This window comes from Gossypium hirsutum, chromosome D06 (genome assembly GCF_007990345.1).
Source record: "Gossypium hirsutum isolate 1008001.06 chromosome D06, Gossypium_hirsutum_v2.1, whole genome shotgun sequence".
In the NCBI taxonomy this organism is placed as follows: domain Eukaryota; kingdom Viridiplantae; phylum Streptophyta; class Magnoliopsida; order Malvales; family Malvaceae; genus Gossypium; species Gossypium hirsutum.
In genome coordinates this window covers 10,121,148-10,145,913 of record NC_053442.1, presented here as the reverse complement: position 1 = coordinate 10,145,913, position 24,766 = coordinate 10,121,148, and the positions used below count along the sequence as shown (strand labels likewise).

The following is a 24,766-nucleotide window of genomic DNA, read 5'->3' as shown; positions in this document are numbered from 1 at the left end:
TTATTGCGTAAAATAAAAATCAAATGGCAAAATCTATCATAGGGTTCATCTCCCTAGGTATTTAGAAAATTAGTTCATTGATGCGTCGTGAACTAACTCAAAATTTGACTAAGCCAAGTGCACCTATCAATTAATAGTTTAACAACAGTGAGCACAGGTATCATTCCCACGAATACTAATAGTACTAGTAATTGTTTTCTTTCTATTATTTAACCGATAAATTTGAGTGATTGATTAAAAATTAAAATTAACTAATTTAACTAACTAATGAACACGAAAAGTAACAAAACAAGAAAATAAACGATTAACAATTGAGAAGTGAAACAATACCCAGGAAAGAATCCACCTAGATTTCATCTGTCACTATCAATCTACATTACGCAAATCTTTTACTTAGCATCTTGATCCGTAGAAATCCCTAAATTATGCTAATATCTCTTTCGAGAGTAAGAGCTGACTCTAGGTTGATTAATTGAAAACTCTTTCTAATTAAAACCCCTATTATCGCATTAACTCGATCTATGGATTCCCCTCCTAGATCTGACCCTAATATGGTAGATTTATTTCGTTCTATTTCTAGGATTGCATGCAACTCCACTCAATTACGCAATATTTACTCTTAAACAGGGTCTATTCCTCCTCAGATTTAAGTACATCAAACATGGATCAATAGTCTAGAAATATTAAACCAAGAAATTAAGTGCACATAATTGAGAACAAGATCTAAGTATTTATTGCGTAAAATAAAAATCAAACGACAGAATCTATCATAGGATTCATCTGCCTAGGTATTTAGAAAATTAGTTCATGCTTGAAAATACAAATATCCAAGATAGAATATAACAGAAAGAAATAAAGAAACTCATGATAATCTCCTAAGAAATCAATTGGAGATCTTCAATATTGACGAAAATCCGTTTCAAAATAGGCTTCGATAGTGTTTTAAAAGTTGTTTTCTTGAGTATTCTATGATGGCTCCCTCTTATCTTCTTATTTTTGTCATATATATGTCTTAGAATGCCCAAAACACCTAAACAACGTGATTTCCCACAGTTTAGGGTGGAAATCTACAAAATCGACATGACCTGCCACATGGCCGCATGGTAGCCCATGTGGGTCACACGGTTGTGTAGAAGGGGTCAACCTGTGCAACTCTAATTTTTCTGTTTTCACTCATTTTTCACTCATTTTCTCTTAAATGCTCTATTAATTATAAAAACATGAATTTAAAATATTAGAAGCAAAAAATGCACAATTTATATTGAATAATAACCCAAAAATGCATTAAGAACGAGATTAAAATATGTTACTTTTAACATTTATCAATATCCCCACACTTAAGCGTTTGTTTGTCCTCAAGCAAAATCTTCAACCCACATTCAAGTTAACCTCCATTAATTTATTGTTCTCACCGATAATGTCTTAAGATAATTTACAGATAATCATGCATTGGAAACTCAAACTAAAATGACACTAAAGAATACAAGCAATCCAAGTAGGAATTTTTAAAGCACAAAAAAAAACATAACCATCTCCCCTATCTCAATAATTACCTGAAATCTAAACTCAACAAGATTTAACACCTCACTAAGATTCACTGAAAGCACTCAAAGTGTTTAAGGTTCAAGTAATATGCACTCAACAGTGAAATGAGAAATGCTATTACCATAGGCTTGCTTGAAAATCAAATGTCCAACACTATAAAAAATGAAATGACACCAATCAATAGGTCTTCGCAAGGTTGTAATGGAGCTTAGGTTAAGGGTGTGGAAAAGGTCAAAAAAGTTGGATACAATCGAGAATCGAATTAATAAGTTTTCAAACTAGAAAAAAAATCAGTTGTTTAATTAAAAGAATTTATATCCACAAGAAATAAAGAGTGTATAAAGCTTTTCAAAAAAATATGAAACTATAGATTCAAGCTAAATCAACTTTTTCATTCATTTTTTCTTCTTCTTCTTTTTTTAATTTTCATTTTTTAGAGAAAATAAAATTTAGCAATAAAATAATGAAATATAGTCAGACAACTAACCAAATCTGATCTCAACAAAAAAAGGGAGTCAATAAGAAAAACGATTTACAACATTAATGTGGGTTACGGGTTAACATTAACGGGTTATAAAATGTGTTAGGATCAATGAGGTTTACTAAGGGTTAATTTAATAGGTAAGTTGTATAAAGGTTAGGTGGGGTAAATCCTAAGTGCCTCTATCATCTCAATATATCAAATCAACAATGTGACCTCGATAAGTATAACCGAAGCAAGTTCTAGAATAACAAATCAAGTTGTCATACTCACGATCAAAAATAAAATGAGCACAAAAAATATATGTCCTATAGGCTCAAAAACTCACAAAAAATTATGGTTTTGAAGTCAAACTTGCAAATTTAAAGTTTCAATATAATATTTCAATTCAGGGAGACAACCTAAAATAATAATTTTTGAAAAGCAGTGTAACACCCCAAACTCGACCTAGACGTTACGATTGAATTCAGAAGTGTTACGAAGAAAAAGTTATAAATCTGACTTCCTTCGTTTGAAATCATCGTAAACCATTGTTACTTAGTAAGCCTGATATGTTTGGAAAGTGTGTTGTTGTACTTATTTAATTTAAAATTGTTGTTTGTTGTCTTTCAAATAAATCGAATATTTTGCAGCGAAGTTTCTTAAAACGTTATATTTTGGTAAATCAATTTGTTCCTTGAAAACAGTTATTTTCAGAAAAACTATCGTTTTCATAAAAAAAATTGTTTTATCAATCGTCATGCTAGAAAACCAAAATAAAAATCTGAAACCAAAAATAGTCCCAAAATTCCGGAGAGTCCAAATTATACAAAACTCTCAGAATAAAATTTTAAGTAAGCCAAATTTAAGTAAATATAGTTTTACAGCAATGTGGACACAACTGAGCTCTCGTCGCACCGGCCCGCCTAAGTCTTAGGGTTACCTGAAATTATTAAACAAATAGAGAATGAGTTTTATAACTCAGTTTGCAACTCATAGAAATAAAATCTCAAATTTAGTTACATGGCAAATTAGATACAGACTTATTTCATATCAGAATTAGAATTAAAGCAGATTAATACAGAAACAGATAAGTATATAAAATCCTACCCCCATCTTCTACACGCCAGCTCCAACCATCCCAACATACTACGTAGAGTATAAAACACCCACCCAGCCCTACACACCACTTAGTGTCCATAAGACACTTTTCATAATAATCGCAATTATGCTGCCAGTATAATTGCGAGATATCGCCTCACATAGAACACTTCCTCCACATAATACATATCTCACCCCCTAATTAGACATAAACAGTGCATAACAGATTTTTGGATATACATAACATACATACTCCTAAAACAAAAACAGAACATGCTTGGTACATAACAGATCATACATGTTAGACATTATTTGCGTCATGTTTCACACTATTAAACTATCAGATTTCATGCTCAATATCTTATTTAAACATATATCGACTCCACGGAAGGCTCACAGTCGATCAGGATGACGTGTACGACCCTAGGGAAAAGTTCTAAATTTTGGGCTCATACGGCCTAAAATGGTTTGCCTGTGTGGGCCCACACACCCAAAATGGCCTAGCCCGTATAGCCCACACGGCCGACACACGTCAGTGTAGCCCACACGGCCTACCACATGGCCAGCAACACGACAGTGTGGTGTCGATAGGCCCCAATTTTGACTTTCGACAATCGCTATTTTTTAGGTTTCTCCTTACACACCTAGCCTAGATTTGATCCAAATGTCCCCACGACAAAACAAGTACCTAAAAACATCACAAATTTAACCAATTATTCCCTACAAAAGCTCCAATTTACGAACTAAAGTTCTTCAACTTCTAAAAGAAACAAAACTTCAACAACCGCAACCAAACTAAATTGATAAAATCACTTACCCTTGAATGAACATCACTTCCTTACGAGGATTAATTCGTCGAAAGAGCATTAAACTCTCGATCCTCACCTAAAACATCAAATCCACAACCGTTAATCTCTCGATACAAAACCTCTACCACAAATTCGTCACTCCTAGAACTCTTTAAACTATGCAAACACACATTAACCCTACTTACCAAATTGAAAGGAGAACCAACAAAAGGAAGATTCAATCGAGCAATAGAAGGCCAGAATTTAAGAAAGAGGAAAAAGAAAAAAGACCCAAAAACGTCAACAAACACTTTGTAGGGAAACCAAAATGTGAGAAAACAAAAAAAAATTTGGAAACAACTCAAAAATAAATTAAAATTTTAAAAAAAAATTCTCTCACCTCCCCACTACCTTTATTACCAACCAAATCCCACAAAATTCGACCCATTAAACCTCATCCAACTACCATAGAATATCAATTTCATCCAACTTCTACTACACAAACGGCACACACACACCGAAGCAAAAATTATTGCCAAACGCGAACTCGAGGATTCAAACATAGGATCCTGGGCAAGCTAACACTAACCACTTGAACCAACAGACTCATTCTAATATAAGTTGATCGAAAATATAATATAAGTCCCACAATTAAGAATAAGGCTAGGAACAAAAAATAGTAGAATTTCCAAAAGTGAGACTTGAACCCAAGACCTTAGACACAAAATTAAGGCATTTAACCACTGATACAAATACTTAATTATGATAGAATTCATAAAAAATAATAATTTAATAAATCAAGGCATTACAAACAGCTTATCATGCTTGACTCTAAAATAATGCACAAAAATCCACAAATTATTCCAAAACAGGATAAATAAAAACTCTACATTAAAAAAATTAACTTTAATGATAGGTGTGAGAAAATTACTTAAACACAAACAATAATTCAGAAACTTCATCGCATAAGCATATAAACATCCTCCTCACACTTAAGAGATACATTTCCATTAATGTACAAACAAATATAAATAGAATAAGCAAAATATCGTAAGGGAGGGAGAGAACTGAAAATGCCTTGGATTTGGCTGAATTCGCCGAAAGTGAAACCCAAAATCATAAGCTATTCGAAATGAAGTACATGTTTCTGAGCAAACTAATAAGAAAATAAACAAAAATAAATACTATAAAGAGATTTAAAAAATAGAAAAGAAGCCGAAGAAAAAACAAAAAAAGTGCATAATAAAATAAAATAAAATAAAATAAATCTAAATAAATAAAATAAAAAATAAATAAAGCATAGAACTAAACGAAATCACTTTGGTTGGGGTAGGAAGGAAACAAAAGAATAAAAACTAGGTTTAAAGGGGAAAAAAAGGGTACATCGTCATGTGCTAGACCATGTCAGCCACACGGCCGTGTGGCTAGGCCATGTATCTCTCTGAAGCAATGTGGCCTATTAAAAACTTTTAAAAATTGCTCCAGTGTTCACACGGCCTGTAACATGCCCGTGTATGTAGGTTGTATGTCACACACTAGCATGTGACCAGGCCTTGTAGATCACCCCAGACCATGTGTTGTTGTAGTTCGCTTCTCCCACAACCGTGTACATGGACGTGTGGGTCACACAGTGCATGACACGCTTAAGGCCTTATGTCCCACATAGATATGTGGTCTACCCCAAACCATGTGGACCTTTTTTTTTAAAATTTCTTCAATATTTTTAAATTTATTTTTTTACTTTTTTTTCAATTTTTTAAATTTTTTTCTAGTAATAATGAAAAATAAGTGTACTAAGCATGCAACATAATTAAAATAAAATAAAAAACACACTCGGGTTGTCTCTCAAAGAGCGCTTATTTAAAGTCTAAACTCGACTTCCCTTTCCCAGCTACAAATAAAACAAGGAATAGTAAAACTCCCTCGATCTTTAAGCTTGGTAGGTAGTTTGTTTTAGAGAATGGCCAAGCAATCCTTATTGAGCTCCACAGTTGACAAATTGTCTAACTTCCTTTTATTTGTTAGCAACTTCTTTAAAATTTTTCTATACTTTTGCATCTCTGAAAGGGCTTCAACAAAAGGTAAGTTAATATGCAATTTTTTCAAAATTTCAAGAAATTTACCATATTGTTCGTTCATGCGGTTGACCGCCTCCGAAAGCACTAAGGTCCAGAGTAGAAATCCTGCACAAAATTTATGAAAGATCAGTATCCACAAGTATACGAGTCAGGTTGTAATATAGGTACAACAGAGTAGATGAGTACTCTGAGGATCGTACCCAAGGGAGGCGAGTACTAAATTAATTCTAACCTAAGCATAAATAGATTTGATTAGAACTTTAGATGAATTATATTACGATCAAATAAAAAGAAAGGTTTTTAATATTCTTAATAACAATAAAAAGAAAAAGAAAATAACTAAAGAAACAATAAGAAATCAAATAGTAAATTTATCAAATCTGAGTATAGGTGATTAGCTTACTTCGATACTCATAATCAACTGTTGTTTTGGGTTTTCTTATTCAATCAACTAGTTGCTATAGCAGGATCTTCCAATCTTCCACTAAAATAATGAGTCAACAAGAACTACTTATCTCTTGACCTCACAGTCCAGACCGATTCAGGGTTAAGGTGTTCACAGATAGGCTATACCAAATTTGGGTTAATTCCCACCTTGATGACTTCTTAGGGTTTTCAAGCCTAGGATTTAGGTTCTTCATTTCCTAAACAGTTGATCCGCTAAGAAAACCCTACAAAGAAGTTAATTAATCATACCTCCACTTGCTAATCCCCCCACAAGAGGATTAGTTCCTCATGGATCTCTTAAAAAATATAAACTTGATAAAAATAGTAGACATGAATAATAATTCAAGAGTATAGAGTTCAGAAGAAGGTTGATTTTATATTAGAATAAAATGTTGAATCCTCACAGAGTTTTACCACGTTTCACAAATTTGATTTCTTCCACAAAGCAAAGAACGAAAACTGAAATAAATCTAAAGCCTAATAAAAGAGAAAAAATAAAGACTAAAACTAGAAAGAAAATTATACAAAAGCCATCTAACATGTGTTAAATGAGTCTATTTATAGACTTTAGAGTGGTCATCGTCCTTAACCCTAGGTTAGCTGACGTCCTCGTGCTTAATGTTTGATTGTGTGGACCAAAATGCCTCTTGCTTGTAATTATTTCTCGTACAAAGGTGATGTCTCAACACACTAGGTCCTATGTCGCGACATCGAGGGTAGTATGTTTCATCTTCAGGGTGTCTTCAGGGGTGTGTCGCCACATCCTCAGGCTATGTCATAATACCGAAGGCAGTCTTGAAATTCTTCTATTCTACTCCCTATATTGCGACATCCAGCTTTCCATGTTGCAACACATCAACTAGCATCAAGTTAGCACGCCTTCTAATGGTCTTCTACAAGCTCATAAAGTATATTAGTTCACCCTCAGGCCTCATTCGGCCACTAAGGTCAATAAAAAAACTCAAATTACACACTTTGTTGGATTTAACTAAAATTGCGAAAACATAATTAAAACTTAACCAAAATGCTTTTGTTCAAGCTCCTAAAATACGAAAACTAGTTTAATTTGCTACACCGAATCACGGCATATCAGTGGTCTTGCTTCACTTTCGCCATGGAATTCGTGGTTTGTATTCTGACTGCCTCTAAATGTGCTAATGTCTAAAGTATGAATACTACAACAAAAAGATAAAGAATTGAGGCGGTGTCTGCAAGTATACGGGTCAGGTTATAATATATTTTTTACAACAAAATAGGTAAGTACACCGAGGACCGTACCTAAGGGAGGCGAGTACTAAATTAATGTTAACCTAAATGCAAATAAAATTAATTAGTAGTTTAAATAAATTATAGTAGAATGAAACATAAAGAATTTTTTTTTGGATTTTTATAAATGAAGAAATAAAATATGCATAAATAAAGTAGACTTCGGAAAACTTAATTTATAAATTTAATCAAATCTAGACATGAGTGATTAGCTCACTTTGGTGATTATAACTAATTCCTATTTCAAGTTTCTATTTAATCAACTAGTCATTACCCTAGCAAGATCTCTCAATCTTCCACTAAACTAACAAGTCGGCAAGAACTACTGATCTCTCGACCTCAGAGTCTAGACAGGTTAAGGGCTAAGGTGTTCACAGATAGGCCATACCAATTTTGGATTAATTCTCACTTAAATGACTTCTTAGGGTCGTCAAGCCTAGGGTTTAAGTTTTTCATTTCCCAAACAGTTGATCCACTAAGAAAACCCTACATAACGATTAGTTAATCACACCTCCACTCGTTAATCCCTCATAAAAGGATTAGTTCCTCATGGAATTTATAAACATCATAAAATTGACAATAAAGATAAGCATAAAGAATAAATCAATATTAGATTTTAGAGAATCTTGTTTGTATTCAATTGATGAAGTGCAATAATCCTCAAACGTTTGATTGCGTTTACAAAGCAAGTTATTTGAAGAACGCAAACCTGAACAAAACTAAAAACAAATCTAAACCCTAGAAGAAAGTAAAAAACTAAAAACTAAATTACAGGAAAAAATTGAGAATATGAAAACCAGTCCCCCAATGAGTGTTTTAAGAGCCTATTTATAGATTTAGGGTTGTCTTCGTCCTCAACCCTAGGTTAGCTAACGCTCTTGTGTTTAACTTTTGATTGTATAGACCAAAACGCCTTTAGCTCGTAAGTTCTTCCCGTACAAGACCAATGTCGCAACATCCTAGTGCATGTGTCGCAACACCAAAGGCAGTCCCAGAATTCTTACATTATGCTCCCTATGTTGCGACATCAAATTCCCTATGTTGCAACACAGCAACCATTATTAAGTTTTATGCCCTCGGATGGTCTCCTGCACACTCACTAAGTACATTAGCTCACCTTTAGACCTTATTCGGCCTCTAAGGTTAATAAAAGACTTAAATTACACTTTTTATTGAATTCAAACTAAACTACGAAAACATAACTATAACGTAATGAAAATGCTTGCATTCAAGCTCACAAAGTGCAAAAACTAGTTTAATTTGCTACACTGAATTATGGCAGATCAGTAGCTTAGGATTAAAAGTTAATAAAAATAAGTATTTTTAACACAATCTTGAGTGTTGATGACCTATTAGGCCGACACGGGCCTTAGGTAGATTTAATTTGGGTATTTAAATGTGCATGAGACTTAATTTTAGGCCCAATTGACGTAAGAACTTGGGGTAAGTGATGCACAAGCTTCCCAATTCATGAAAGCATGAGAAAATGCGCAAAGCCACAAAATGCATTGTGTAGGGGGCGAGGCCCCTAAAATGGAAAATTTTCCATTTAGGCCCCTTTAAATTTTATAAAAATTTAAATTAGTAAAGGTAAAATTACACTTTGGCCCCCCTAAAATGATAAAATTTTGATTTAATCCTTTAAAAAATATAAAGATATAGATATTAAAATTGTGAAATTACATTTTCCTATTGTAAAAATATATAATTTAATTCTGACCCCCTAAAAAGTTTACTGGCTTCTCCCCTGCATGGTGCAACATGCAATGTGTGTGGCGCGACACACAATGTCTGTGTTGCAACAAGTAGCCTTATGCTGAGCCACAGCAACCCTATGTTGAGCCCCATCAACCTATGTTGAGCCATAAAGGCTGAATGTGGGTTACAAGCAAGGATAACGTCGGCAACCATATTTTGGTAGATTCTCGAAGATTTTATTTCTTACTTGCACCCAAAGTATCGAGGGCATATTAGGCATAAAGTGTACATATTTTAGCCTATAAATAAGAGGCTTCTATACAAAAATGAGGGCATCAATCAACCCCTTCATCAAACACAACTTTTCTAGTATTCTTTTCTTGTATGTTTTAGTCAGAAGTTTTCTATTCCGATGTAAAGACAATAATGACCAGAGATTGCTTCGGCATCAAGCTTTAATAGTATTCATGAGCATTCTCCTATCTTTTTCTTTATTCTTTTATTTATGCTTCGTTAACTAGATTAATTAATTGTTGTATGAATATTAGAATAATTTATTGTGCTTTATTTATATTTCGCATGATTCGATTATTAAACTAATTTATTTGTTAAGTAATTATTTATCTAAATTTGATTATTTATTCAAGGGTACTTAGTATATTAGGGAGTGATGCCCCTAATAAATTATCGAGACAAGTGAAACCAGAAAGATATCTGTATGCCTAGGAAGAGATCATAAGGGTGACTTATGTGGTAATCCTTAGTGAAGATGAACCGGGAGGGTAGTCTTAGCTAAGGGTGATAAATAACTCAATCTAAGATAATTAATTATTTAATTAGATAATTATAGATTTAATCGATCATAGACTAGAGGCTCACATTATTGGCTACTAGGAATAGAAAAGTCTATTAGGTTAATTTAGGGTAGTTAAGCTAATTAGTTTATTTAAAATATTAATTTGGATTCGCACTACTAAACCGTGACTTGATTAGATTAGTAATTATTTTTCGTAATTAATTTAATATTAATTTCTCCAATCTACAATCCCTTGGGTACGATCCTTGGAATACTTACCGGTGTTCCGTTGTAACATATACTATATTACAATTTGATCCGCATGCTTGTGGACACCGTCGTTCTTAATTCTTATATTTTTGGTGTTACATTTATTCTATAAATTATAAGACGTTTATAGCCAGACAAGGTCTCAAAATTTCGTAATGCTCTATTTGACTTAAAATTTGTGTTAGAATCATTGTCAAAACATGATAGAATTGAAATTGATTATAAAAAGCCATTTGTTTCCTCATTGAATTTGTTGATAACCTCTATTTGCCTTTGATCGTTTCGAGAATCATTGAAATGATACCCTTGTTTCCCCTTCCAATTATAAATGCTGAGAATGATTTCTCCCAACTTTGTCATGCAATGGGTGTCTGCCTCTAAGAGAATTATAAAAGTCTCCCAAGGTTCGTGCACTAGTTCATTGCATTGCAGCTTAGCTTTTTCTTACTCATCATTTTCAACAAAAACATGAGTTTTCTCAAATAATTCTGACAAGTTAGAGAGGGGTTTATCAATTAAATTATATTTCAAAAATTGGCGACTTGTTCCAGACATGAAAGCTTGACTAGCGAACTCTTCAGGTCATATTTTGTGATCATAGTTGTTACATCGAACTTTTACACAAAATCCCTTAAAGGCTCATCCTCACATTTTTTAATGAACATGAAGTAAGCAAGAGATTACCTTAATTTTTTGTTTACCAAGAAGCTGCTCATAAACAGGTCTGCCAACTACTCATAACTCGTAATGGAATGTTGTTGCAATTGCAAACACCATGCATGGGCTGAATCTTTTAGTGCCATTGAAAATGCATTGCACTTAACTTCATCTAAAGCCTCAAATAAATTCATATGATTTATATAATATGCTAAATATTGTTTAGGGTCTCCTCGACCATCATTTAACATTTTAGGAAAATTGAATGTGGGGGAAACATGATGTCGCAATATCTTTTTAGCTAGGGGATCATTTTTATACTTCTTCACTAATCTAGAAGATTCCATTTTTTGAAAATCCTGTAAATGTTTTTCTAACTTCTTTACTTTTTGTTCTAAAGTATTTTGACTAGCACCGCTATAACTATCATCATAATCCTTATCATAGCTATCATCTCTATCAAACATATCAACATCCTTATCTGATAAATTCTCATTACCTTTGCTTGCATCTTATCGATCCTGCCTAGAATGATTGGATTCTTTCTTTCTATGCCTGGGATTTTGATTCTGATTCATCATGTTTGCTCTAAGCTCCTGAATGAGCTTTTTATTTCTTTCATTTCTCTCATTCGCCTACCTTTGCCTTTCCATCTACTCCTAGATAAATTTGTGTTGTTCATCGTATTTCTTTTGTTGGGAAGACATTTGCTCCTCCATAATCCTTATTCTCTCTTGCATTTCCAAATATTGTTGACTACCGAACTGGTAATGTTGAGACCCTTGATTCGTCGGTGATGCTTTGGCATGGTGCTGGTTTTGGGATCATAATACCGTGGGGTATATTGATAAAACTATTGGTATAGATTTTGTTGGTAGGGATTTTGTTGATTTTGGCTTTATAGGTCATTTTAATTTTGTGGGATTTTGTTTTGGTTGCCATGCAATGAGGCTGAATGCTGAGTTGTTATAGTTTGGCTAACATATGCTTCTATGTTGTGACCGGTAGGATCAGTAACTTGGTTATTGGTGGGGTCAAACTCTGTAATAGGAGGAACATTGATACCTGAATTCGACATGTCTATCCACGCTCCCCACACCAATTGTTAACCAATGAGGTGAACAGAGGGAAGAAGATGTTAATCTAATGAAGAAGGAAGGAGTTTGAAGGTTGAAAGAAAACTTTGGTCTTGTGGAGATAGTTTTGAGGTTCAATTAGGGAAGTATGTGAAAATAAACCTACGTGAGTTGTTTGAATGATCCTTTTATAGTTGGGAATAAACTTAGCTACATGTCCTAAGATTGTTGATGTGGAAGTTTGATTTGATACCTTTTTTAGTGAAGGTGATGCGACGTCCTAGGACGAGACATGTTAGGACAAATAGCAATCAATTACTCTAGTCTCGACGTAGTTCTCATTTTCTGTTAGCAGAGATGCACAGTTCTAAAGTTCATCAAACTAGGGTTCACAAACTATCTATGGGTTCGCGATATCATTGGTTCCATTGAAAGACACATGTCAAGCTCTTTATAGGTGTTCTGGGAGGTTTACTACATAAGGTATAACAAAAAGCTACTTTATGTAACCGATATTTTAAAAGTTTTTTTAGATTAGGATTCGATTTTTAAAGTTTTAAACTTGCTTATTTAAGCAAGGACGACCCGTAGGATGTAAAGATTCAAAATTTTCCTTTATTAATAAAATTTACTCATAGCAAGGTTTTTTTAGATTTAGTTATTATTTCTTTTTTAAGATGGCAGCAACCTCATTCATCTTAGGGAATTAGTTAGTGTCCAAAAATTACTTTATTAAGTTACAACGAACTCAATAAGAGAATATGAACAACATCAAATTTATATTGAATCCTTTCAATTCTATATTTGATCTTATTTAATTCTAATTTGATTGAATTTTCTCTTAATTCTTGATTTTACCATTGTTTAATTCGAAACAACTTCAAGAATACAAAGCCCTGAGCTTGATTCTCTTATTCTTTTTTCCTTTGTTCCACCTCTAATATTTAATTATTATTTTCTTGGTTTATATTATGACTTTAAATTCTTCAATTTTCTAGATTTTGATCCTAAATCTTTGAAGAAGTCATTCAAGCTCTGATCTTTTTTAGCTAATTTTTCCATTCACTAAATATGGTACTAAGGTTCAAGATTTCGTATCATTCCTTCTCGTAAAAATGTCGCTACATCTTTTGATTTCATCATATCCTCAAAGTAATCAAATCATCACTGGCTATTCAATTAAGACCATGTAACACCCCCACACCCATCTTGATGATTGGTTTCGAAGGACAACTCAAAAGAACATCTTGAAAAATACTTGAATTTTAAACATTTTAAATAAATCAAATAAATTCATATGAATGGAATAAAATCATTTTAGAGGTTTCAAAATCAAGTTGAAATCATTTAGAAACAATTTGGTAGTTGGAGATGTCTGGGACCGAAACAGGCTTCAATAGGCCCAAAATACCCAAAACAATGTAGAGGCATTGCTTAAGGGTTAGGTATCGATACCCCAGCCCCATTTTTCGATACCCAAGGGCAAGGTATCGGTAACTGGGTGCCAAGTATCGACACATGGACTCAAGTACTGTAGCTTTTTAACTACTATCAATAAGGGGCAATATCAGTTCAATTCGGTCAGATTTTTTGGATTTTTTGAACTGTCCATCATAATTCAATCCAGCTCTTGATTTTCCATATTATTTTTTTGTTTTCTTTAGACTTATTTTGACAAAATGAGTGTTGCTTATGGATTTTGAATATTATTTGACAAATTTTGAAAGTATTTTTCATAAATATTTCTAAAAAATAATATTATTTTAAAGAAATTTTAAATTATTTTCACCATTATAAATATAAAATATTTATTTTTATATCATTAAAAATTAAAATTAATTATATATTAAATAAAAAAATTGGTACAATTACTTGCATTCCATAAATTGTCCAAACACCTTGGTTCAGGTTGGTTTTTAGTATTTTGGTTTTTCTTGCTCAACCTTATTGTCAACCCGAGGTCCAGTACTAAATAAGAGTGCCAGACCCTAGATCCGTAGGATCAACTTTTTGGCCATTGACTTACAAAGTGTCGATACAAATAATATGGCTACCAAACCTTTGATGTAGGGGAACCGAAATTGCACTTAAAAAACTCCTCAAACACACTCCAAAACACCCCTAAACAACACCTACGTAAAACCATCACAAAGATAAATTCAAGGTATAAAATATTAATCTCAAACACTTCTTAACATACACTAAGCAAAATCATCATGAAAACATTTAGCCATCTTTTAAAGGCTTCTAGAGTGAAAAACACACATCCAAAAATAGCCCAAATTAAAATAGTTGAATGAATGCATGCATGCTTGCGAAATATTTCATACATCTCAATCGTAAAGAATCATCAAAGGAATTCGCAACTCAACAATTCAAATCTCAAATGTCTTAACGATAATGTGGAGATCCAAGAATTGAGCTAAGCTTCAAGAATCCAAAAGTGAAATCTACATGCAAAGAAGACAATGTATAAGCATAAAATGCTTAGTAATTTCAAATGGAAATCATTATGCTTACCTTGCGTTGATGTGAGCATACCAACATATATTTGTTGCAATAATAAATTAAACTAAAACAAAAAGGATGCTAAGGTTAAAGTATTCAAAACAAGTATAAACATATCAAATTTCACATGGCTCTAATGCATACAATGGTTATCAACACATTCATTCTCATTCCACATTTCAAGATTAAAACATAACTTTCCATTTAGTAAATCAAAAGCATAATTTCAACATTCATTAGGCCCACACATACTATAGTCACATTCTAAATTTAATTAGTTGGTCATTATCAGAATTAAGGATATTCACCCATTGTAACCTTAGTAAAATTGAACTTGGGCACATAGGTAACTGCTAGAACACCCCAAAGAGCTTGTAAGAACTTAATTCTCTAGAACATACTAGAGTGCACATAAGTGCAATACCCGAAGGCAACAAAGAACACATCTAAGTGCAAAACCTCTAAAAATACCAATAAAGTCTATAAAGAGATAGTGTTCACCCAATGGTCCCATAAAGTGCCCAACCATAAGGTCACATAGCAAAACTCCAAACACCCTAAACCCATACAGAAATGCGCATATGATCTTAATTGGCATGCCAACCGTATCCTAGTCTTCTACCAAGTTTACATGGGCACAAATGACATAATGTTCTCTTTATCAAGATTACTTACTGAACAAAGTAGAGAATCATATTTTTTCTTATGAACAGTATTTTCAGAGCCAAACCAAAAATGAAATACAATTTCACATTTTCATAAAAAAGGATCATACAACCTCTTAAAACCAAAAGAAAATAATCATAGCCATAATTACACACTTTCATGCCAATATTATAAAATAACATGTTAAATTTTCCATAACACTATTCAAGCTTGATTGAATAAGATCACATAAGTGTTTTTTGCCACATATTACTCAAATTATCAAATAACAAATCATATAACTCCTTTAAGCATGGTAACCCAACCTATCTTAAGTAACACACATGTGAAACCAAATTCTAAATGAACCAAGTTCTTCTCACATTTATAAGCAAATATAACATATTTAGAATACATTAATTCATAAATTTAATAAGGAAACCATAGTAAGTTTCATGAGAACTTACATTTCAAAACAACATAAAGGAAACATCCTCCAAGGCCTTCACTCCACATTTTTCTCCTTTCTTTGCTAGAACTTTCTCTAACAACTTCTTTTTCTACAAAAATTACAACAAGCAAAATAAATATATATCAAAAGAACATGAGACTAACATGAAATAGCCATATGAATGGCTCAACAACCAAATAGAAGTATATAAACATGAAATGAGATGATAAAGTGTTGGGAAAAAATCAAGAACCCTTAACAAGACTACACTTTCTCACACTAGAGTTCAAATCCTAAATGAGTGGGTGATGAAGATGATGAGGAGAATGACTCAATAGAGGCTTTTATGGAGTCAATTTTGCAAGAAAATGGCGAAAAATTGAAGAGAAAATGAATAGAGAATGATAAGAAAATTAGATAAATGTTTTTCTACAGTATGGTCAACTGGTAAGGATATATAATGAAGGGCTTTACCCCTTTTCCTAACCTTTTAACAATTTAAATTACCCAAAAAAAAATTTAACTTAACAAGTCAAATTTCATAATATGTGGCCAAGATGTTTTTTTAGTGTGAAAATTGGTTCATAATGTTCTAAAAATTAATATTAAAATAAAAAAGAAGAAGATTCGGAATGAAAATAAAAGTGGCCCCAATCCATTAACCTAAATTCCAATCATTTTAATATAAGACGGTAATAATTTAGAGTTGAAAAATAACAATGAAATTGGGCTAAAATAAGCCGAATACAAATAAAAATAAAAGGATATAAAGGTATAAGCCAGTCTTTGTTGAACACTAATTACTGTGCCTGTATATAATTTTCACCTTGCTTTTCCTTATTTTTACGAGGGAGATTTAAAAGGTTAAAACACGAAAAGAAAAAAATAAACACATTTGAAAATGTTTGGCCGCCCGCTCAAAAATCATAATCCCCCAATATTTCATTTTTAAAGCTCAGAAAAGAAAAAAGGTCAAACCAGAAGAAGAAGCAAATGGCTCAAGAAGCAAGGCTAAAACTAAGAATGCAAAAGGAGCTGAAGCTCCTTCTTGTCGATCCTCCTCATGGCGCTTCCTTTCCTACCCTCTCTTCAAAATCTGATATTACTGATCTCTCTTCCATCCATGCCCGTATGTTCATTCTCCCTCTCGCTTTTGCTTCACCCAAAAAAATTATTTAAAATAATTAATATCCAAAATCTGGATGTTGTTTAACAGAAATAGAAGGTCCTGAAGAAACTGTTTACAGCAAAGGAATCTTCAAGATTAAGATTCAGATACCTGAAAGGTATATCTAAGTTGCACAGTGAATTTCAATTTTTCTTTCGCATTTTCTTCTATTAAAAGGAGGAGGGTTTTTTTTTCGCCTTAAAGGTATCCGCTTCAGCCTCCGATTGTGACTTTTGCGACGCCAATTTATCACCCGAACATCGATAATGGAGGTCGAATTTGCCTTGACATTCTCAATCTTCCTCCCAAGGTTAGTTTTGTTTTTGTCCCCAAGAAAATTGTAGTGATACTAAGTATTTATCTTGCATAATTTCCTTTGTATGCTTTTATTATATTTGAAGAGACAGTGAAACGATTATTTCAAAAACTTTTAAACTGATGGTTGGAAGGACTCAATTGTTCCGTTTAAGTTTCTAACTTTAAAACTTTAGATTTATATTCACTCAAAGAATGTTGTTGACCGTATGTGCAATATAATGGATCCTTGATCTTCATCCGAGTGGAATCAAGTTTAAGGTTATTGAACTTTCAATTGTTTACAGGGACCATTAAACATGAAGAATAGACTGTCTGATGTGTAAGTTTAGTAGAGGACACTGAAAATTTTATGCTAAAAAACCATGTTTGCCTCGTTGATTTCTCTTCTATTTCACTTCTAAAATGGAAGTTTTGTTTCTTTAAAGTACCTGATATATGATATGTGACATGGAGAGTATGGTCCTCATCTAAACAGGGGGCATGGCAACCATCATTGAACATTTCAACAGTGCTTACAAGTATAAGGCTATTGCTCAGCGAACCAAATCCTGATGATGGCCTAATGTGTGAAGCAGTAAGTAGAATTTCTCTCAAGATAAATTGATTTTCTTTTCTTTTCTATGTTTTCCCTTTGCTTTTGATATGTTGATGAATCTACAGAGTAGGGAATACAAATATAATAGACAAGCTTTTGACCAAAAAGCACGATCAATGACTGAAAAATATGCCAAGGCTGGAGCTGGAGAAAGCAGTTGTAGCTATCAATGCACGGAAACTAAAGTTGATTCAACGATGGTATTAGCAGTTGATTTATTTGATTTTTATGTTGTTTGTTTTGGATTCGTTATTCTTCATACTTCTTTTGATTGCAGGTGGAAGTTCAAGGATTGGACCTAGCATCAAACCATGGTGCTCTGGAGCTTAGTCCTAGCAATAAAAGAAAACATGGCATTAGCCAAAAGTTATCACTGGAATCTACAATCTTAAACAAGAAAAAAGATGCTGACCGGAAGGTGCCTAATCACAACTTATTTCTCTCGGCATCGGGAACTCAAATGGAATGTAAACGAAAAAGAGAGAAGGAAGATGATGTGTTGAGCGAATACAACCTTAACCATGAAAAAGTTAATGGAAAGGGGCGGAAATCATCTTCGAAAGTGTCTGGTCAGTGCAAGGACGATTTTGATAACAAGGAGAATGTGGACCCAAATTACCTATCATCACTCTACCAACATCAAGCTTCCTCTGAATCCTCATTTTCTCAGGCTAGCCACAATCAACAACTTGACCTGCATGAAGATGGTAATTTAGCAAACAGCAGCACAAAGAGCAGTTCAAAGCTATGCCAAAGCCAGAAAGATCCATTTGGGTCTATGGAACCAATGCAAACATTTGAAAAAGTGAAAATTCTTGGGACAGTTGAAGAGAGTCATGTTGACAGAGCCGAAAACATCTCTGCCAATAAAAAAACTGAGAAGCTTAGTTCAGTAGGTAAAAAGCTTTCACTGGGACTCAAAGGCTCATCACATAGACAACAGGTGAACAACAAAGAGAATGTGATGCCGGTTCAAAACTTGCCATATTCAAAGCCCCAAACTCTTGAAAAAAAGGGGCTTGGTCGTAAGCTATCTTTAATTCCTTCAACACAACAACTGCAACAGGGATGCAGGGGTGACCAGAAGCCGCAGTCTCATCAAGTTGTTCAAAGCATGCAAGCTGATGTGGAGGTAAAGGAGAAAGGAGCAGAAGAAATGGAACAAGAATCTTCAATATCTGAAAAGGTAGTAGTGCTAGATAGTGAAGACAGCGAGGGGGAAAATCAGACTGCCCCATTGAGGTGGAGAGTGCCACTAGCAGCTAGGAAGCGCCTTGGGAGGTGGAGAGTTTAAGGCTTGAATCAAATAGTTATAGCTTTCTCTAGTACTATTTGGGTTCTTTGGTGTATTTGCATGGATGCTTTATTGAATGAAACTTTTAAAAGTGTTAAAAGACTCTTTGGTATATAACATGGTCCATGGTTCTATGGACAATAGAATCTTAAAGTAGAGATTTTGCAATTTCATCAGAAAAACTGGTTTTGATTAAAATTAGTCTGTTGATGTAGAACGCCATTTGGTAATAACTCTCTAATGTAGAAATGAAAAAACTTATTACCTCCTATTGCATCCCGAAAACGAAAATACAGGAAAAATACAACCTGAAGATATTTAAATGAAGTAGAAAGAGTTCTGAAATTTTTTTAAAGTTAAATGACAAAAAAGTAAACTTATCAGTTAGTTTTTATTTAGGGGGTACACATAAAATCTGAAAGAGTGAGAGGGCTGAGCCACCAGAAATTAGAGTTATGGTCATTGTTTGAGAACCCACTCTTGAGTAGCGCACGACTTGGAGAAAAGGCGGTCGGATTTGTATAAGACCCTTTCTTAACTCTGTTTCGCCCCAGCTTGGGAAGCAGTACACCCCACCAAATACCATGGCATCTTCCATTTGCATCTCCTTATCCCCTCCGTCCATAACCCTAGCGCCGCCCTCAACCACCTCCACCTCTTCTTCTTACACTTCCTCAGGTGTCATTTGCAGATACCCCCTCGCCTTTAGAGTCTCTAATGGCCATCAACGGAGCAGGAGAAAGACACGTCATGTGGTTTGTATGGCTCCCGAGGAAGAGAAATTGACTCGCCGCAATCCCCTCGATTTCCCCATTGTAAGTCCTTTATACTCTGTAACTAGTTTTTTATTTCCTTGCTAATGGGTTTGGGAAATTTCAAGTTTTTCGCAGTCGGGGCAATCCCTAACTACATGATACGATACCTGTGGTCAGCTTTTGTGAACAAAAAAACGTTATGCAGTAATAGTTAAGATGATGGTTTTTTTTTTTTGTTGTTGCTGTAATACTCTGTTTTATTGTGTTTGATTAATGGGTAGTGGCAGTTTGGCTTAGATAAATCAATCATTTGAGAAACATGTTGTTTTCATTGTTATTTTTTTCCTTTGTTTAAATGGCAGGAGTGGGAGAGGCCTAAACCCGGGCGTAGACCTGATATATTTCCTCAATTTAGCCCTATGAAGACACCATTACCACCACCAATGCCATACGATCCTCCGGAAGAAGATGAAGAAGAGGAAGAAAAGAAAGAGGAAGAGGAGGAAGATCCTGAAAAGGAAGAAGAACCCGAGAATCCTGATAAACAATAGTTAGAATGTGCTTGGTTGTGAACCTGAAAATACTTGTCTGCCTCACTTTTTTTGTAGTACTGAGTTTCAATGGTGGTTCCAACTTGCTTATTTGCTTAGCATATTTGAGTGGATGCAAGAGTCATCCATTTTTGGAGTATCTTCCTCAGGCTAATATAGGCTAAGTTAGGTCGTCTAAGTTCCTATTTTCGGAGCATAATAAGTTACAAGTCTTTCCGAAATGGAATATACTAGTTTCTTTTGGCTACTCTGTTCTTAGCTGCTGTTTTCTTGTTCATTTGTTCTGAAAAATCCAGAGTGCAATATAAGGGTTAGGACTTCATGGTTTGATTGTTGGTTATCTTGATGAGAGGATGAGCGGATTTGGATTCTCATCGTGGAGCTACTTCTATTGCATCTATGACTTGAATCTTTGATATCCTCTTGTATTAGCTCTCCTTAACCCTCATCTTATGATTTAAGTCTTCTCTTGCAAGATCCACAAGAGGAATAAACAGAGATGATCTTTGCTCACAGCCCGATCCCCAGAACAGAATTGCTTCATAACTATTTATCAAACTTCCGGGTCCCCTTCTAAAGTTCATACATTTTGTTTTTTTAAAAGAACATTTTTTGTAGTTGGAATTTGATGAAAATGACAAGGATCATCACAGTGAGCAGCAGCATTTAGCTTCATCTTCTCTCAAAAGGCATCATGGATGGGGTGTCTGCGCTTCTGAACATATAATCACAATGAAGAAATACAATATGATTGGATTTTATGCTAAACATGCCCAAATTACATAACTATAGACATGATTAGCTAGAACTTTTAGAGGGAAAAAGGAACACATATCTCTAGTTAGCTTCTATCATGGATATATGGACGATATTTGCCGACAGATTGCCTGATTCAGTATCAGGAAATGTTACCCTTGTTTCAGTTTTAGTAGCATATGCAGGTTCTTTTGGTTCTTGTAGAAATTTAGGCCCAAAATATAGTAAATGTTATGTCAAACTTTTTTGTTTATATTACTATGTGCCAACTCACGCTGTTTGTATCATGGACTCGATTGTGACGAAATATTCTTGGCATTCCAAAATCTGATATTTAGGGTTCACATCATCATCATCAAGAAAAATATTACTAGTTTTCCAGTCTGTGTATTACTCATAATCTAGAATATATATATTGTAAACGTGAAATGTGGCAGTTAGTGGAAGAGAAAGAATCAATGAAATTAGATGGAAGGCTTGGAAAACAGGAAGAAAATCTACGTAGTAAAGGCATTTTCTCCTCTTCTTGCATTGTATGTAACAACCCAGAAATCTAACTTGGTTCATATTCAAATTTTCAATAATTGACTGTTAGAGTTGATTGAAAATGGTACCCCGATAGCATTGAACAAGAAAATAATGTATAGTACTGAACCAAACAGTTAAACCCATGATTCCCAAATGGCCAGGGAGGGAGGAAGTCGCTTGTACTAATAGGCAATCAAAAGAATATATATTTCACAAGTACAGTAGAACGGTTTGACCCCTCGTTTTTCTCTAGCTACCAGTTCCCAATTTTTTTCATAGTTCCTGGTAACTACAAGGAAGGTTAGGTCTGAATGTCAGCTGGTTCCTAAGATTGGCAGTTAAAGAACCCAAACCCAATGGCCCAAACTTTCTTTGACTACCTGTTTCAAGTTCCTATTTCCGGCATTCTTTCAGGCTCTCCAAACTCCACAGTAACCCATGGTATACGCTTCTTTTCCTTGGCCATCTCTTCTTTCATCGTTCTTTATCATCATAACATCAATATTCATTCATACACGTGTGTATAGATAGATAAGGCTCACCCTATACTTGTATTTCCTTCTTTATTGCAGTCTCTGACACCCCTTTTGTTTCGGTCTCTGTTGCGGCTATTGATGTCGTTACTCACCGAGCCTGCAGCTTCTGTCACAACCTTGCTATATTACAGTGATAATCTGCCTCAGAACATCATCTGGGAAAGACTGGTTCGACATGAAATGTTAGACCAAGAAAATTACTTGTTCCATTTCCTCATCAACTTCTTGAGATGTTTTTGCTAGACTATGATTACCACCACACCACTACTTCTCAAGCAGAAAGGCAAGATTTCAAGTGCCTCATCTCCGTTTCATGGATAGCTGTAATTGTTTGTTCATTTTGGTGATTGAGTAATTTTATTTTCTCTAAAAGAAAATATTGTATACTAATGAGTAATGACACCTTCGATTCAAGCATTTCGAAGCAATTTTGTATCAGGAAATGAAGTCTATAGAGATGTGTATGACTGAAACTTTTGATTAGGGACTGTGCAGGGCTTTGCTTTAGTAATTTTTGTTTTTGTTATTATATTCTTAAAAGTTTTACTTCCATCATGCATCCAACCAAAACATTAAATTTGTTTTCTGTAAATCTCTTATCACTTTTTAACATCTAGAAGATTAAAATCTAATGATTTAACTTTTGAATCCTACATTACTCGCCTGCAAAAATTTGGTGATGGACATTGAGATTCCAGCGTTGAACTCAGCCACCCTTGGAGCGATTAGGGCTGCTAAGAAAGTATGGTGGAGGGAAGAAGTGTAACGACCCCAATTTGGTTCCTAATTTATTCAATTTGAATCCTAATTTTTAACTTGAAGGGATTAGGGTTGCTAAAATTTATTTATTCAATTTACATTAGGTCTTTTTCAAACAAGCTAGTTTTGAATCCTACATAATTTCATGATTATCAAGTTAGTTTGGCTTATTTGTCAACTTTACTACATTAGGGATCAAATTTAATAAATATAAAAATTGTCATGAAATTATGTAAGAAATAGAAAGTATAAGGTCCCTAACGAGAACTTATTAAATTGAATTTTAATCCGAAGCTAGGAATCGAAAATTATGTTTTTCCCGAGTTCGGTGACTAAATTGAATAAAATGTCAAATATGAGGGAAATTGAAAAATATAATTATATGAGATCATGCATATCATAACATTGTATAAAAGTGATTGGTATTGATTTGTTATATAAGATAATTGTATAGATCAAGATTTGGATGAAAGTGGATCTAATAGGGGAAAAACTAAAATTACGGATTAATCCAAGAAGTATCCACTCTTTTCACATTTTGAACAGGTAAGTTAATATGAAACTTTCTACCTTATTTTATGTTATGTGTAATTTTATGTTTGATTTCATATATATATATATAGGTTTGAATATAATTAGAATACTAGTGAAATTGACATGCATGGCTAGTAATGGACTGAATTGAAATGTTATATGAGGGTTGGTTATTATATGGTCATGTACATGGTACAATATGAATTATGGTTGATTACACAGATTGGTAATGATATATATAAGGAAATGATGTTTGTGTGAACTTAGTAAAAGGTTAGGATACGATTGACATGCCAATAGGGTTATACGCGCGCTTGTTAAGAGATTTTACATGTTATAACAAGATCTAGCATCTATTGCAGATTCTCGGGTGGGTAACCTAATGTAATTTCAACTTGTGTGAGCAACTTAGTTCACCCGTGTATCCGAGTCCGTTTTACTCTAGTACCATCAAGCAATATTTATCTTAATTGAAATGGAAAAGCTCGAAAATGTATTGATAAGAAATGATATATGTTTATAACTTGTTATGTGACATGAAATTACTTTGATATTAAGTGATGTTATTCATTATATGCATGTGTGTCTAATCTATTTTAATGGTAATGTTGGCAAGTGACTAGTTAAGGCATTATGTGCCAAAGATAGTCAAATTGCATGGCAAAGTGATTGGTAGTTGTTATACTGATAAGTGATCAAGGTAAGCATAGTATTTCCATTTAAACTTACGAAGCATTGTTTACTCTAGTTGTTTCCTTTACTTGTAGATTATCGCCTTACGGAACTGGTCAAGTCCGATCAGTGTGAAGCACACACTATCGGTGAAACTGTAGATATATATTCATTTTAAGTCTAGATATTGTGGCATGTACATAAGGACCTTTGTTGTGCAAATGATCAATTTGGAGTTAATGGTTATGTGGTAATGTGATAATGGTTGAACTTGTGTATTAAGTATGGTATGAGACCTAATTGATGCATGGTTTGGCCTTGTGTGATGCTAGCATGTGTAGTGATCTTAATTGGTATGGTTTGGCATGTTAAAGATTACAAGTAAGATAGTTGGAATAGCCAAGTTGATAAATAGCTTGAGAAATGGTATAATTGAATGTTAAGTATGAGATGTGATTGAATATATGCTTTGTGTGATTTATGTTGGAGTCATTTAAGTGCCAAGCTTCTAATT

The 24,766-nt window shown here is 33.8% G+C and overlaps 2 protein-coding genes and 1 long non-coding RNA gene across 3 annotated transcripts; 2 read left to right on the top strand and 1 right to left on the bottom strand.

Moving 5' to 3' along the window:
- Positions 1–14,154: 14,154 nt before the first annotated feature.
- Positions 14,155–16,230, bottom strand: LOC121218286 (uncharacterized). The gene is made up of 3 exons (XR_005914485.1): positions 16,065–16,230; positions 15,803–15,895; positions 14,155–14,632 (listed from the first exon to the last, which is right to left on the bottom strand). It is a non-coding gene; the product is annotated as an uncharacterized lncRNA (long non-coding RNA).
- A 448-nt stretch (positions 16,231–16,678) lies between these two features.
- On the top strand, positions 16,679–19,314 carry LOC107901228 (uncharacterized). Its single transcript, XM_016827147.2, has 6 exons — positions 16,679–16,915; positions 17,003–17,072; positions 17,159–17,264; positions 17,748–17,846; positions 17,933–18,067; positions 18,145–19,314. The coding sequence occupies exons 1-6, from the start codon at positions 16,780–16,782 to the stop codon at positions 19,159–19,161; spliced, it is 1,563 nt and encodes a 520-aa protein (XP_016682636.2). The 5' UTR covers positions 16,679–16,779; the 3' UTR covers positions 19,162–19,314.
- A 2-nt stretch (positions 19,315–19,316) lies between these two features.
- On the top strand, positions 19,317–22,770 carry LOC107901229 (lysine-specific demethylase 2A). The gene is made up of 3 exons (XM_016827148.2): positions 19,317–19,976; positions 20,279–22,192; positions 22,324–22,770. The coding sequence occupies exons 1-2, from the start codon at positions 19,746–19,748 to the stop codon at positions 20,465–20,467; spliced, it is 420 nt and encodes a 139-aa protein (XP_016682637.1). The 5' UTR covers positions 19,317–19,745; the 3' UTR covers positions 20,468–22,192; positions 22,324–22,770.
- The last annotated feature ends 1,996 nt before the right edge of the window (positions 22,771–24,766 follow it).